The sequence below is a fragment of the Macrobrachium rosenbergii genome, chromosome 4, assembly GCF_040412425.1.
Source record: "Macrobrachium rosenbergii isolate ZJJX-2024 chromosome 4, ASM4041242v1, whole genome shotgun sequence".
Lineage (NCBI taxonomy): Eukaryota > Metazoa > Arthropoda > Malacostraca > Decapoda > Palaemonidae > Macrobrachium > Macrobrachium rosenbergii.
In genome coordinates, this window is record NC_089744.1 from 42363082 (window position 1) to 42380364 (window position 17283).

General features: G+C 40.2%; 1 protein-coding gene across 7 annotated transcripts in view; it reads right to left on the minus strand.

Annotated features, from left to right (window-relative positions):
* Nucleotides 1-4175: 4175 nt before the first annotated feature.
* LOC136833347 (FGFR1 oncogene partner 2 homolog) overlaps nt 4176-17283 on the minus strand; it is a 93420-nt gene continuing 80312 nt past the window's right edge. For all 7 annotated transcript variants that reach the window (XM_067095414.1, XM_067095393.1, XM_067095420.1 and 4 more), the window contains 3 exons: nt 9552-9692; nt 7848-7970; nt 4176-5814 (listed from right to left, as the gene is read on the minus strand). In XM_067095414.1, the coding sequence (XP_066951515.1) occupies nt 5623-5814; nt 7848-7970; nt 9552-9692 (456 nt within the window). In that variant the 3' untranslated portion in view covers nt 4176-5622. The remainder of the gene's footprint in view (nt 5815-7847; nt 7971-9551; nt 9693-17283) is intronic.

The window sequence follows — 17283 nt, forward strand, 5'->3', positions numbered from 1 at the left end:
ACTGGCGCCGATAACCGAGAATCAGCAGTATAATCACCGATTTTCGGTTGTCTGCGATTTTCGGTTATCATCACGCTGTCGGGAATGGAACCCGCTCTAAAAACACGGGACTGCCTGTTTTGTGTAGTCTTTTAGTCAGATCCTTCAAAAATGATGAACTCTGAGTTCAAATCTTGAGTCAGACAAAACTTGAGAACTACATCTAATGATGAAAAGCATAATTCCTCCTTGTCAACTTTGAAAAATACGTGTCAAAAGACTTAACAAGATCCGAGATATCCTGGTTGGAAGAAATGTCTAAACCTCTGTGTCTACAGATTGAGCTAAGCATAGCTCTTATCCTTTTATCATAGACGAAGAAAGGCCCTTGGTGGATCTCAAGTAAAAGAGAAAGTCTGCCACTTGAGTGTGGTTTTAGAAGAAGAGATGTTATTCTTCTTACACCAAAGTCTAAATACTGCCCACTTTGCCTGGTAGACTTTGTTAGTAGAATGTCATCTACATTTAGAAATAGCTTCTTCCACAACTCTTGAAAAGCTTTCGCTCGCAAGAGTTTGCGGACAGTTGAAACCCTGTCAGGGCCAGACTGGATGTGTCCTGATAAAATTTCCTGTAATGGGGTTGTCTGAGTAGACTTGGGATTGTTGGAAGAAGGCGTGGGAAGTCTACTAGTAGTTCGAGAAGCTCCGGGTACCACTCTTTCCTCAGCCAGAAGGGAGCTATCAATGTCATCCTGGTGCTTTGATGCAATTGGAGCTTCTTCAGAACCTACTTCACCATCCCGAGTGGGGGGAAGGCATACACATCCAGTCCTGACCAATTTTTAATCACCACATCTGTCACCCAGGCTCGTGGGTCCAGAAACGGTGAGTAGAACAGGGGAAGACGGTGGTTTTTTGGCGTCGTGAACAAATCCACCATCGGTCCTCCCCATAACTTCCACAGGTCAGAGCATACTCGACGGTCCAGGGTCCATTCTGTCGGGAGAATTTGTTTGCGACGACTGAGTTCGTCTGCCAATATGTTGCATTTCCCCTGAATGAACTGCATTAACAGCTGGGTTCGGTTCTGCTCTGCCCAAAGAAGGAGACCCCTGGCAGTTTCGCAAAGGGAGAATGAGTGAGTCCCCCCTTGGAGTCTTACATAAGCTAAGGCTGTTGTGTTGTCCGCATGCACCATAATTACTGTCGCGTACTTCCCTTGTGAAATGTTGCAGTTCTTTGCTGTGTATATGCAGAACCTTCTCTTATTGGGACCAAACTCCCGAAACTTCTTTTCCCTCTAGGAGAGTTCCCCAACCTACGTCCAACGCATCGGAGAAGAGGTCTAGGTCGGGGTTCACTACCGAAAGAGACTTTCCCTCTGAAAGTCTGCTTGCGTTGTTCCACCAACTCAGGTCCCCCTTTATCTCTTGTATTACTGGGCAATGCATAAGTTCTGATTTATCTTGTGATCTCAACTGACTTTTAAAAAGAATTGTAGAGGCCTCATATGCAGCCTTCCAAACCTCACAAACTGTTCGACTGACGATAGTGCTCAGGAGACTCATTCACTGAGTGGCTGAACACTTCTGTAGGGAAAGGAAAAGGTCTGTAAGGAAAGGAAAATGTTGACTTTCTTGAGGCAGGCCTCTATCCTTTTGGGAAGGGAGAAGCTTGAAAATTCTGAGGGTCTATCTTCATCCCCAAATATATAATCTGAGGAGGAGTCTGTTGGGGTTTTTGAAGGTTCAACAGCAAACCTAGATCCTGAGTCAAAAGCAATGTCCTTTGAAGGTCCTCCATGCATCTCTCTCTCTCTCTCATGGGCAAGCGTATTAACCAAATTTGTCCAAATATAGGGAAATGTTCACTCCCACGAAATGAAGCCAATCGGCCAATGGGGCGAGAACTAAGGATGAACACATGTGGTGCTGTTGACAGGCCGAAACATAGCACTTGAAACTGGAAAACTTGATTTCCATGAATGAATCTCAGGTACTTCTTTGAATCTTGCTGGATGGGAATGTGGAAGTAAGCATCTTTCATATCGAGAGAAATCATCCAGTCCCCTCGATGAATGGATGATAGGACAGAGTGGACTGTTTCCATATGAAACTTCATTTTCTCTACGTAAACGTTCAGAGCGCTCACATCGAGTACTAGTCTCCATCTTTCCATGGCTTTTGGTACTACAAAAACCCTGTTGTAAAAACCCCTTGGACTCGATATTCTCCACCACTTCTATCACCACCTTCTTGAGGAGAGATGGCACTTCTTCCAAGAGTGCTAAATACTTTGTTGATCCTATGGAGTACGCCGTCAATTTGACGGGACAGCTGGATAAGGGAGGTTTCTCTTTGGAGGGGATAGAATACCCTTCCCTTAACACTTCTATCACCCATTGATCTGCTCCTCTCATTCTCCAACTTCCCCAAAAAAGTTGGAGTCTGGCTCCAACGGGTGCATGAAGGACTGAAGACTCACTTGTGGGTTGTAGGTCTGGTGGAGGGTCTCTTGGCTGAACGCGGGGCGAAGCGTACAGAAGTGCGCGGTCTTGATTGTGCTCTCTGTCTGCCTCCTCAAAAGGGTTGGGGCTGAAGAGGAGAAGATGACTTGAAAGGGGGATACCATTCTCTCAGACACCTCGTAGATTGCAAGAGGTCTTGTGTAGACCTCTTATGGAGGTGTGAAGCCACTTCTTCTACCATTGCTTGCAGGAAAAGGTGTGTATTATCCAAGGGCGAGAAGAGTACAGCTGATTTATGCGACGGAGTGACGCCCTTAGATACAAACCAAATCCAGAGTTCCCTCTTCTTTAAAATCCCTGAGCCTCTTGCCGTAACACTGAGGGGACTGGTTCCTGGGAGGCGCGTGTGCCTTTTCAACAGACGAAATTTATCTGAGAATCTCCGCCGGTGCCTGTGAGAAGGGCTAGAATCTCCCGAACTGGACAAAAGATTATGAACACTAGGCACACCTTTCCAGCGGCTGCCTTTGGTCGACACCTGGGATGACACAGGTGCGACCACCCGTGGGCAGACCCCACCGACTTTCCTTGGGCCTCCAGTATGCCTCCTCCCGGGGCTGGGGGAGCATGGCAGTGACCTTCGTCTAGGAGTGTCTGTGAGATGGGTAGCCACCTCCTCCACAAACACATCACTAGAACATTTTGCACTAAATTTGTCCACGAGGACATGCATTGAATCACCCAACTGTGCCACTGTGTTTGCAAGAATATCAAACTTCTTATCGAATTTTGATTCAAGACTGGCGTAGTGATCTGGGTTGGGAACGAGGGAACCAGGAGTGGAGATCGGTGGTGCAGGAGGAGGGCTGGAAGTAGGAGGAATTACTTTAGCAGAAGAAGGAAGAGAAGGAATATTAACCTCACTAGATTCCTGAGTCACGTCTAGAGTAGCTAATTTAACCTCAACTCTAGCAGCTGCTTTTCTCTTACGATCCCTTTCTAATTTTGCTAGGTGAGAAATTAATGTCTTCCACTTTCTTTCGTCCCATTCACAGCATTCCTCACAAGTCAAGTCAATTGAACAAATTTGTCCTCTGCATGTCGTACATAGGGTGTGTGAATCGTAACATGCCTTGGTCAAACAAATATTGCAACCTCTGCTACAATACCTAATATTCAGTGCGCTAGAATCTGACATAATTACTAGCTAACAGAGTCGAAATAAAAATGAGTCAATCTCCTAAGGGAACAATAGTCAAAATCAGGAGAAGTACTATATAAATCAGTCAAGCAATACCAATCCGAAGGCTACCGAGATGAAAATACATCACCCAAAGGTAAGACTTTCAAGCCGAAAACCAAAATCAAGCTGCTTCTTAACACTGTGTTGCTGTAAGCTGGCAGAAACAAAAGTGAAGCTCTTGGCTTAGTTGTTTCTCCCTTTCACCCCGAAAGTGGGCGGGGTTAATCACCTACATCCACAAAAAGCCATCGCTACTGCGAATTTCAAAATTGAAGCTGCCATCGAGTTTAGACACTCTTAACAAAGTAATTACTGGGTAAATTACTTATATAAAACAGAAATTTAATGACATGTACACTTCGAACCACAACTTTCCAAGAAATAGAAACATTACAGGCTTAATTGTAAATAATCTTTATCTAGGACAATTTAATCACTTAATTCAATAAAACTTTTACACTAAAGTGAAAATGAAAACACAAAGAAAAAGCCATTTGTATTATTGAGTCTCAGTTAAACTGCACAGGCTGTACAGCAGCAACACTAGTACAAAATGATTAAACTATACAACAAAATCAATAATGACACATACTCATCAATAAAATGTAACGTGCAAGGAAATGCCAACATATAAATACAGAAAGGATTTAATAGAAGGAACATCTAGTCTGTACTTTGAAACATCTGAAATCTACATTTGATTAATAAATATGAGTTACTTTTTATTTGATTAATAAATATGAGTTAAACCTCAATTATTAAATACAAAAATTATATAATATTCACAATATCTACCACAGATTTATTACATATCTTTAGAAGAAGAAAAGAAGAGGAATAATGTTCAAAAGAAAAAGAAAGGAAGAAAAAATGAAAAAACTTGTGCCTTTCTTCTAGATTCAAAAGGAAAGGAGTACAGTTATCCTTTCCCTGCATCCTTACATGCATACCCTTTGCATCTTGGCATTACAGTACTGTATTTACAAAAGAGATTATGTGCTAGGGAATCTTACCCCACTTGTTCATGCAATGAAAAATAGATGAGCTCCATCATTCCATGAGCTGATTACATCTTCCTCTATCTCAACAGACATAATCTACATGGTGTAATGGAAAATCCTACATTTACAGATATACAGGGGTGATTACTGCAACTAAACCAAAGGTGACACAAATAAAGCCACAGATAGACTGAAAACAGTGCTTTGGATTACTGGATTTGATCTTATTTAGCTTTCCTGAATATTACTTGATGGCATTTTAACATCCTGAACATACCACATAAATTTTGGAACAGTTCATAAGTAAACATTGGACATACATTGAAATGAAAACCTGCCATAAAATAATCAACACTCCTTTGCAAATAATATATGATGATCAGTAAATGAATTCATTATTATGTTAATTTTCTTAAAGATAAGCAAATCTAGTCTAACTAATCATGTCAAGGCTTTTTGTTTAATTTCTGGCAAGATTCATATGAAGTATTATGCTAAAACACTAGAAGAATAGAGGATCCATTCTACATTTAAAGATTTTTTGTTACTCTTCCAAAAGTCTTTGTCATGGAAGTCCAAGCTAAGTCACTTTTGGAACAAGGAATGGTTATCATTATCACCAAGCATTTAAACCTCTCTCTTGGGCACAACAAAATCCACTAATGTTCTGAAGCACCGATGTCAATGTTCCAAGGAAAATGAAATCACAACTTCCAAAAATACTGTATGTGCTTGGCTACACACTGCAGTCCTCTTTGTTTCACCAATGCCACCTTTCTTTTTCCAGCTAAAGGATTCACTGAAACATATCTAGCAAAGAACAGTTTTCCTTATCAATGTCAGTGTCGGCATTAGTTGCTCTTTATGTCACTGAACAAAAATATCAGGTCAAGTATTATCAACAGTCTGTTACTTCAACTTTGATATTTATCATGATGCTGATGTTCCCTGTTTTTGGCTTGTATTGCTTTCATTATCATTTACAACAGTTTTTTCATGAGGTGGATTATGTCCAACCATAGGGGCTACCTCTTGATCAGTCTGTGTCTCTGCATCAATAACACTAGGAGATGGTAAAATTGACCCCGAGCGTTTGGCAATGCTTAACATCTCTCTCAACCCCTGAAAAAAAAAAAAATATTAAGTTTACAAGCAAAAGCTATTCTCACAATAAAGCTCTTAATTATATGTTATTTTCAAAGAGCTATTAAAATAGCACCATCAGATGATTCACATACTATACAATCCACTTTAATCACCGTAACGCTCAACCACCCAGAAGTTACCCTGCTAACAGTAGTTTTCACTTCACATGCCATTAAATTGCATTATACAAGTAGTTTCTTGAAACATGAAGATATCACCAGCTCTTCAACACCCGCAATACGGACAGTTAAAGCAGGAGCTTCAATATGGACAGGAGCTATAGCAGCACCGAATGAAGCAGCAACAACAGGAGCAGCTACAGCATGAGTCACAGTCGGAGAGTCAGATGCTGAAGTACGGAATTCCACTGAGGCCAAAGCAGGAGTACAAATCTCAGCTGCAATCAATATTCTGGGAAAGGCTCTCCACGACAGATCCTTGGCTAACCTCAGACAAGACCACAGTACTTTTCATAACTCTTCTGCCTATGTCAGACACCTCAAAGATGTCAGCACAGCAGTGGGAGGATAGACAATTGTACAAGGATGTCCATCAGACCTTTCTTTATCCCAATTAAGAACAGGTGGCAGATTGGTCATCCACATTCCTATCCTAATACAGATACCAAACTGTATATGCAGTTCCAACCCAAATGCTATATCACCATTGGTACTTTATATTACAGAAGGTTTTGCTATGTTAACCTTGGCTACCATGGGCTCCAAGGTTAGGGAAATGAAGAAAAAGATATATTTCAAGACATTGTTCACAAAATAGTTTTGAAAAAACAGTAAAATAATTTTTAATAATGTATGGCAAAAGGTACTAACTTTTTAAAACTGTTTCTGTAAAACATGGTGCATCTCATAGACAGGTGTCTTATAGGCTGGCAAATACCATATTTTGTTACATCATGTATTCATGTACTATTTTTGTCAACTAGTCTGTGGCTTCAAATAGCTCTATTTCCAAAATATGATCCATATCTGATGCTTTGGTAATATTTTATCAATGAAAATCAATTGGACACCACTGAAATGCACAGTAGTGCACACTTAAAGATACCTGACTGATGACCCCTACACGTGAAACAATAAATTGGACTGGTCAATAACATACTTTTGATTATTGGTAACATATCTAGGTAGCTGAGTAGAAGTGATTTTCCTATTGGTATTTCTTGTTACTAATCATAAAACTTCAATACAGTATACAGTACACCTGAAAATGACGAATAATTACTGAATTTGATAAAACTCTTGTCACTTTGTCAACAAAAGGGCAGCACAAGGATTTAGTTCATAAACAAGGCCAAATGGTGGCCTTATATGCTTGTTTCAATTGATTTCAATAATGAGTAATTATCACACAACTGCTGAAACACTAGTAGAGCTGCCTGAATTATGACAAAGTCCCTCGAGAGTGTTTCAGGTGGTAAAAATAGTATCAATGACGCTACTAAATCTTCAAGCTAGATGCAGAAATAGAACAAAGGGTTAGAGACAGAAAGTGAAGTGAACTCAAATGAAAAACAATAAATAGTTGAGAAAGCCTGTGTTAGCCACTCTGCAGCAAGGAAGCTAATAAAAGGCCTATAGGATATGATATATGTCAAACAAAAAGCAGCCTAAGATAGCTCAATGAATATTTATAATTTAGGAGTAACTACATAAAACAGCACAGTCTTAATAATTAGTGACCAAATGGATGAAAAATATGCTGTACATCATGGTCTGTGATGACAACAAAAAAGTAAATTGTACAAAGCAAAATTCATATTATCACAAAATGCAAATACATACTATAACTATAACACAGTACTTTCTTCCTACTATAATGGTTTAAAATGGATAAATTTCTCAACCTATCTGTTTTATTCTGCAGTACCTGATCAACTGACATTTTGTAGTGTCCGTATGTCCCTCTCCCCTTTCTCTTAGGTAAATACAGTTAACCTGCAAATTATCAATGGAAAGGGAAAAACAGATACACTCAAATCCACCTCATACCTTATTTTCTGTGGTTAAAGCTGTGATGAGTCTTTGCTGATGGTGAGTTTCTTCATCACCTAATGATGCAGCCTTCCTCATCACGGCCACCATTTCACTTATTCGTTCAATCTGCGCTGTAAGCTGTAAGAATAAAATCTAATAATAAACATGCTCATTTTTCTCAATAAAAGTATGAAAATGCTGCTCCAATTTCTACAGCACTGTATATTAGATTATATTTCCCTTCCTTAGGTAGGGTGAAGGAGAAACAAGGGTTCTAGTTCCTTTCAAGTGTGGGTAATTGTAAAAACTACTGCTTCTCTCCCCTTGCAAAGTGAACATGGATACTTCTCCTATTTAAATAAAATAACATGCCAATTTCTTTCCAGAATACAAGTCAGTCCCTTTTCCTTTCAAAAAGGTACAAGTGACCTTTCTCATTAAAAACTTAAGCAAAAATTGTAATGCATTTCCCTTCATGAATGAAGTTTAGAGGATTCATAATCCTTTTAATCATCTACCAATTTCTCGTAAGAATAACTTAAAACTTTACAATTAAAGCAGTAACACAGTTCTAATCCACCTCCAATCACTAAATGATACCCCGAGGGACTATATTTAACAAATTATTAGCAAATAAATTATTGCAATCTATATACCAGGAGGGGGAACAAATCCCTCAACAGGATGCAGACCCATATACAGTAGGTACTGTAGCTAATACTGTTCTTGGTTCCTCATACTGTCCTGCTTTCAAGAAAAAGATTAGAAAATACCATTACTGAAATACAATAGAGTGAAACAAAGTAGAAAAAACACACTCACTTGGTGACTGACCACCTTACTTAAAACTACAGTAGCGTTACATATATATAAACACAATTACATGGCTTTATTCTATGGTAAGGAGTGCACCTATATAAAAACACTTAAAAAAAATTAGTCAACCTAAATATGAATACCATCTGCAAGGAGTATCACTGACTACTGTACTAGCCTTTTTCAGTTACCGTCATTATAAAAATTCTGTTAGCATATGGAATAAGCATTAACTTGAACAATGTTTAGATGTGTAGAATACAAGAAGACTCTGCTGTGGGAAGTCACTATTCTATTATTATATGTACAGATATTATTATACGTACAGACATCACAAGTTGAAAAAAATACAACCGCAAACAATGAATGACTCTTCCCAAACTACTGCAAATTACTTTCAGATTATTATTGCACTAAATAAGGTTCCTTTTCACAAAACCCACAGTATATTTTAATGTAATAAACATCACATAAATTAAAAATACATTACCACTGGACATTATAGTCAAAATTATGTACTACTATTCAATCATTTTAACGTCATGTATGAATCCTAATATGAACAAACTGTTCATGCAAATGAAAGTGAATACAGTAAATAACCAAAGGCCTGTAAACTTCTGAAATACTGTATAAATTACCTCATATGGAAAATAAAACAAATAAAAAATTTAAGAGAACTTACAGCAAGTATAAAATAACAGTCAAGTGCAAAATGATGGTAAATATAATGCACTCTTTGCCTAAAATTCAGATAATGCACATCATCAGTTGCCTCCAACATTTCATCCCTTCCAAGTACTGTATCATATTAAATACAAGGTAATTAGAAGAGCTCAGACACCTATCACAGAAATGATAAAAAAATATAAATTTTTAATTTAACTACTGTACAGTACTTACTTTGGCTTGGTCCTGAGTATTTGGCTGAGATTGTTTGGCGTTTACAGACATGAGTTTTGTGACTTGTTGGCGATACCTTGACATAATAAGCTCCATGACATTTTGATGTTCTTCGAGGGCAAGGCGCAACTCCTTGTTTTCCTGGAAAGTCCATTGTCTAAATTACAACACGTGTTTACAGTATATATCTACAATAGTTTTCCCTCTTTTTGTCCAAAGAAAATTCTCTATTCTTGTTTATACTGAACTTTCCTGCCTATAACCTTAATAACAAGAATTTGAGGTTTCAAGAATGAACTTTTAAGAAAAACTTCCCAAAACCTTGAGCTCAACAATCTTTCTGCTTATATAATTTACTATTAACTGAGGACTTCTGCAAGATGCTGAGCCATGATGAAGCCTAACTGATAAACACATCATTTTGCAGTCAACCTCTGGACTTTATTATTAATTTCATAGCAAAAAGGTTGAAAAGGATTTGAAACCAATTTGCCTTCCCAGGCACATATTCATTTTCAAAGGAACAGTTTTTAATGATCAAAAAAGAAAACCACTAATATATTCCATATTAACTTCAATAATAAGAGCCTTCAGGAATACTATATGGTCATATTTAACTGACAAAGTTCCCCAAAATAAAACTATAAAATTTCTCACGCTTCAAACATAGCTTTAGTTTACTGATGATTATCTAACTGATAAGTTATATTAGATAGGATATGCATCCAAAGTTTTACTTTGATTTGAATATTGTTAATAATAAGTTAGTTTAATTATCAATCATATCACAATTTCACCAGATTAACAGCTTTACCAAAATCTGGATTATCTAGCACACACTATTATATTGGGGTATGGAAATATAAAAATGAAAGGTTTGGGATAACAATATCTAAACTGACAAGTTGGTTCAACTTTCATCATCAAAAGCTTTCTAAAAATTTTGCTGCATTTCTTTAGATTACCATCTAGGTTGTTACCCAACTTATCCAAACATTTAAGCTTCTGGAGCCATCTTAAGTTTGTTACCTAGTTTTCATATCACAATAATAACAGCTACTAAAAGAACTGCAATATTTTATGTGAACTCCTGATCACAGTTAATTCAAATTATAGAAACTTAACATCCTCCATGGTTACCTACCATACAGCTTAGTACAATGGACATTGATTAACCCTTAAACGCCAACTGGACGTATCGTAAGTCGACTAAAATTGTCTGTCGGGTGACAAGCGGACGTACCGTATGTTGCCTACAAAAAATTTCAACCTTCGGTCAACTCTGACCTGACCGAAATGGTCGAAAAACGCAATTGTAACCTATAACTCTTACATTCTAGTAATATTCAATAATTTACCTTCATTTTGCAACAAATTGGAAGTCTCTAGCACAATATTTCGATTTATGGTGAATTTTTGAAAAAAAAAAAAAAAAAAAAAAAAAAAAAAAAAAAAATTTTCCTTACGTCTGCGCAGTAACTTGGCCGAAAATTTCAGAAATTCTTTCGTCATTTTGTCGTAATTTTTGCACTGTTTTATATTAGCCGTTACATAAAGTTTTATATATGAAAATGTGTGCAATTTCATGTAAAATACAACAATAAACAACCCATGGTTGTAGCTTTTATCAGTTTGGAAATATTTTCATATAAATCACGATAACTGCCAAAATTTCAACCTTCGGTCAACTTTGACTCGACTGAAATGGTAAAAAAATGCAATTATAAGCTAAAACTCTTCATTCTAGTAATATTCAATCATTTACCTTCATTTTGCAACAAATTGGGAGTCTCTAGCACAATATTTCGATTTATGGTGAATTTTGAAACAAAATTTCTGTAAAAAAAAAATTCTTTTCACTTTGTCGTAATGTTTGCACCGTTTTATATTAGTCGTTACATAAAGTTATATATATGAAAATGTGTGCAATTTTTCATGTAGAATACAACAAAAAATAACATGGTTCTTCCATCAGTTTTGAAATATTTTCATAAATCATGATTGCCAAAATTTCAATGTTTGACTCAACGAAATGGTCGTTTTAGCTAAAATTACATTCTAGTAACATTCAATCATTTACCTTCATTTTAAAGTCTCTAGCACAATATTTTGATTTATGGTGAATTTTGAGAAAAAATGCTAACTGCGAACATCTCAGAAAATTTCATAAAGTTTTATATATGAAAATACAATTTCAATAAACAACAAAAATAACCATGGTTGTAGCTTTTATCAGTTTGGAAATATTTTCATATAAATCACGATAAGTATCAAAATTTCAACCTTTGGTCAACTTTGACTTGACCGAAATGGTAGAAAAAATGCAATTGTAAGCTAAAACTCTTACATTCTAGTAATATTCAATCATTTACCTTCATTTTGCAACAAATTGGAAGTCTCTAGCACAATATTTCGATTTATGGTGAATTTTTGAAAAAACTTTTTCCTTACTTCCGCAGGGTAACTCTGCCGAACATCTCAGAAATTCTTTTCGTCACTTTGTCGTAATGTTTGCACCGTTTTATATAAGTCGTTACATAAAGTTTTATATATGAAAATGTGCGCAATTTCATGTAGAATACAGCAAAAAATAACTCATGGTTGTTGCTTTTATCTGTTTTGAAATATTTTCATATAAATCACGATAAATAGAAAAAATTCGACCTTCAGTCAACTTTAACTCGACCGAAATGGTAGAAAACTGCAATTGTAAGCTAAAACACTTACAGTCTAGTAATATTCAATTAATTACCTTCATTTTGCAACAAACAGGAAGTCTCTAGCACAATATTTTGATTTATGGTGAATTTGTGAAAAAAACTTTTTTTTACGTCCACACATTACGAATTCATGCATCATTTTGTGATAGTATTTTCTCTGTGTTGCTTTGATCATTTTACAATTTGTTATATACCAAAATCATTGCAATTTAGTGTACAATACAAAGAAAAAAATAACTTTAGCTTTAAACGTTTTGCTCACAGCGCGATTTGTATACAATTATATATGAAAATATTTTTTGCGCTGCCATATATTTCAATATTTATATATGATATTTTTTTTCATTTCTGATGGTTGCATACTAAACTTCAGGCAATGTCAAAAAAAGGAGCCAAAAATTAACTCTTAAATCTTAAAAACTAAGCATGCTGAGATTTTTTTTAAAAAAACTTTTTTTCCGCTTTGGCGCTAACTCCCGAATGCTGCCGGCATATGGCAGACACTTTCGTAAATAGAGGCTCGGCGTTTAAGGGTTAACATTTGTAACAGGAAATTACCAGCCAAAAATGCACCATGAAATACATTTCTCACTCATTATACCAAACAGATTTAGTGAGAGATAATTTTTCATTCTAATCCAAGTATAATTCACACAATGGCTATAGATTTGCTTCTGATAACATCCTACCTCTGCTATCTTTGTTTTTTACTAGATATATTATCCGACAGAAACAATACAGTGAACCCCCCGTATTCGCGGGGGATGCGTACCACACCCACCCCCCCGTGAATAGCTAAAATCGGCGAATACTTAAAACCCCTCCAAAATCACTTAGAAGTGCCCATTTTGATAGTTTAAACACAAGAAAAACCCTGTAAAAATGCTTATACCTGAGTATTTTAATAGTTTTATCACAAAAAGTGCATTTCCGAGTCCAGCCCCGTGTCAGCCGGTGAAATTCCATACTAACACGAATTTCTAGGTATAAAATTGCTAGATATACCAGAGAAAAAAGAGCTTTCAGGAATGCTGGGGTTACTACCCCCAGATCGAGCGTCTTCCATAATGGAGACGTCGGTATAACCAAGGGTGAGTGAAAGGATCACAACCACAGAGCCACACTCGAAACACATCCCCATGTCAAAACCCCTCGGAAAGAGCGGTGAGCCGTTCCAGCCCCCATGCTCATCCGCCCACCAGGCCGGCGACTCCAGCGCCATTTACACTCATTCGATTTTCTAGCACGTGATTTTCGTGACCCAGAATTTTGTGCTTTTGGTTTTTGGGTGATTTCTGCCTTTTACCAGCATGTCTTCCAGCAACTTTAACATCTCCAAGTTAAGTACCATCTTATTGTGGGATTTTTATGATGAGTGTGGCTGGATCAGTCCGTATTTTCATATTATCTGAGATTGTTGTTATGACGCCGTGGCGTCCCCCAGCCAGCCATGTCGACCGTGAGATTCACCCATCCAGCTTATTCTGTTTGGGCTTTCTCCTTGTCGTTATATTACTTATCATTATTCCCCCTGGAACTCATCCTGGCGGTGTTTCCTGGGCGGGTTTTTTATTGGTGTTTCTTATATGTTTTACTGATCCACATGTCGGGTTTCCTCTATCAGGGTTCCCGTCATTTCCAGCTTAGGATTCTCCCTCCGGGATGTGTTCCCATGATAGTTTTAACTTATTTATCACTTTATTGTGTCGTGCTGGTGCTGTACATGTTTTGTTGCCTTGAATTTCATGTGGGGTAGCGTCAACTTGTTTGTCTGGTCGCTACTCTAGGCTAGGCTATGCGCCTTGCACAAGCACAATATTCCTGGGTTATGTATATTTTGTGATGGTGTTTTATTGGTATTTTGTTGTGTGGGGCCCTACCCTTGCCTTTCATGTCCAGTTAGGCTCGTATTTTGCTTCCTTGGCCCCCCGCTCTCCTCGTAGGTTAGGCGTGGGGTGGAACCTCAGGTTGAGGGAGTTTTTGTTGCTGTTTCTTCCATGGGCCGTTGTTTGGGTGGTAGAGTGAGACCCCATAGTCCTCCCCCTTCTCCACGGAGGGGTAGAGTTTCGTTGGGTGTGTCTCCTCTAGGCTGTTATGGCTTTCTCCCCCCTTTCTTCTTTCGGCCCTGGTTGGATTTCAGCACGGAAATTTCTCTCCCTGTTATTTCCTCCCCCACCCTTCCCTTGTCCCTCCCCGTTAGCCTAGGCTATGCCTAGGCACGGGCGCTGACCTAGGCTATGACTAGGCAGGAGTCGGCGTGTTGAGGCCTTGGTCGCTATCCCTTTCTCCTCACATTTGGGGTAGGCTTGTCCTGCCATGGCTAGTATTAATTTACTTGGCGTGGCGCGTGATTGCAGTTGAGCGGGTGAAGCATTTTCCCTTGTCTCCTGTTTTCGCTTGACTTAGCCTACTCCTCATCCCTGCCCCACCAACCCTCCCTCCCCCTCCCCATCTCAGGCCAGCTCTTGCCTATTCTCGTGCGGGTGACGCTAGATGGCGTTTTCTCCGAGTTGGGGCTTTCCTGGTGGAGGATTCGTTCCCTCCCAGAGCAAGTCCCGGTAGCGCTGCGCTTGTCTTGATGTTTAGTTAACCTGCCCTCCTAGGATCGAGCGAGTTTGAACATTCTTATTTTCGTTCTCGTCCTCTCTCCGTTTGAGTTTGCCTTAGTTGGGTTGATTGGCGCCTATTCCGGCTCTTATTATATATGGCCTTGCGATGTTGGTAGCCTCACCCTCCTATAGTTTCTCTAGCGGGGAGGTTCGGGCTCCGGGGGGAGGGGTATCTCCGGTCTCCGGAATGAATGTTCTTTACCTTGTTACCAGTTCCGTTACCATCACTTGTATTTTATATATATATATCCACTGGCGGAGCGAGTTTCTCACTCCGCCACTACACATATGATTATTATATTTTTATATTTTATCATTTTGGGGGTCCGGTGTCCTGCCCTGGGGTTCCGCCGTCTTTATTGCTGGCATCCCTTGTGGTAGGGCCCTGTTGACTCAACTCTCTCGTTCCGCCGGAGTATTCCGGTGGCCGGGATGCAACTTGCCTGCCGCTCTGTTTAATTTATGGTTTGGTGGACCCGTCCCTGATGAGGGGTTTTTCTTCCCGCCGGAGTCCTCCGGTAGTAGGTTGAAATACCCGGGCCTACCTACTTTAGGTTTCTTAGAGTGGTAGGTTCATGTACTTTTTACACTTACAGACTGTACGTTGTGAGGAGCCAGGGTGCACCGCTTCCCTCCAGCAACCCTACGGGCATGTGGTGTGCCGGACCCACGCTGGTTGTGCGGTCCGGCTGGACGACCTTATCGTTTGGCACCCTGATGGCTGTGAGGTCTGCTTCGCCTTATGTAGTAGCATCCAGGACGAGTCGGTAAGATATCACTTCTCGTTCCCCACGTCTCCTCAGTCTAATAAGTGCTCATATTGTATTCATTGCTTTATATTACAGTAGGTTAGTCCTGATTGCCTGCTCTCTTTCAGGCAGACGAGTCCTCAAGAAAACATCCCTGGAATCTCTCCGCGCCTGGGTGGCTGGGTTCGGAAGGAATGTACCGTCGGGGAAGCCTTACGTCCTTGACGCGAACTTGCGTGACCTGCTTTACCCCAGCGCCCGGGTTGCTGCTGCCGTCCCAGCGGAGTTGACCACCCCTATCATTCAGCAGATCCGGGACGCGACCCAGCCACCCCAAGAGGACATCTTATACGCGGAAGTTTCGGAGGACGTCGCCGCCTTGGACTTGGACCTGGAACCAATGAACACGGAGCCGGACCAAGTGGTAGGTAGCGAGGAAGTGAGGTTGCGGGGCGGCGCCCTATTTGATTCCCCATCATCCTCTGCATCTTCCTTTACAGGGTTTGGTAAGTCTTCCATCTTGGGTGACAGGGCTCCATCAGCTGTCCCCAAGTTGAAGCTGAAGACTTCATGGAAGGCGAAGGGCTTCAAGTCCTCGTCTTCCAGGAAAGCATCTCCTTTCCCCGTCGAAGGCTAAGGTTTCCGCACCCTGTAGCCTCCGGGAGCAAACCAGGAACCTCGGGCAAAGGCTCGAGTAAGAGGGCACCAAAACCAAGCCCTCCTCGCCAGCCTGCCTTTGACCCTGAGGCGTTTGCCAACTCTCTTCTTGAGAGGTTCTCGGCGGTGGTCGAGTCGAAGCTCTCAAAATCTCGGAGAAGCTCCATAGCCACGATACCATACTGGCGGGTATGGCTTGCTCGGTGAGCCGACCCACAGTATGAGATTCCGGACATGGCTGATCTCCCTCCCTTCGATGTCGGGAACCCTTGGCGTTTTGCTCTTCGTGCCATTCAGCACGAAGACACTCTGACTGTCGAGAGTCTTGGCACGAGGCGTTTGGAGGAGTTGGAGTTTTTCCTCGATCTCCTGCCCCCTTACCCAGGCCGTTAGGCTGACGGAGGAAGCCTGGTGCACGCTCAGACAAGGTCCCTAGAGAGACAGTCATCTTTCCGAGGACCAGGCTCAGTCTACTCTCCCTGCGCACTCTTACGGAGTGGCAGGCAGAGAATACTAAGCTAACTCCTTTCAAGGGCAACTACACTATGTTTTCCCTAGGTGATAAGTTGCCCACTCCCTGCATTAACAAAGTTGCTCTGGCTACGGCTCGGTCTTGCTTTGAAGGTAATCCTTTGCCCCAATTAAGGGAGACAGACTCCACATCCCTGGTATTCCCAGGAGGTGAGGAGTTTTGGAAAGACGCCCCGTCCACCTTTACTGTGGGTAAGTTGGACGCTCACTGCGCGTCTTCGCAATTCAGCGAACAGCTTCCTAAGCTCCCGGAAGCTTTGCTAAAGGCAGAGTTTGAGGCTCAAACTAGATTAGGCCGGTCCTTGAACACCCTCTGCCTCACAGAAGCAACTGCCGTCTCCTGCGCAGAAGAGCCCTTCTTCCAGGTTCTGGCTAAATCCCTGTTAGCAGGGTTTCAGTCAGACCTGTATGATTTTATGGTGGCGAAATTAGAATGCAGGAAGTTCATCTTTGCTGAGGCCACCAT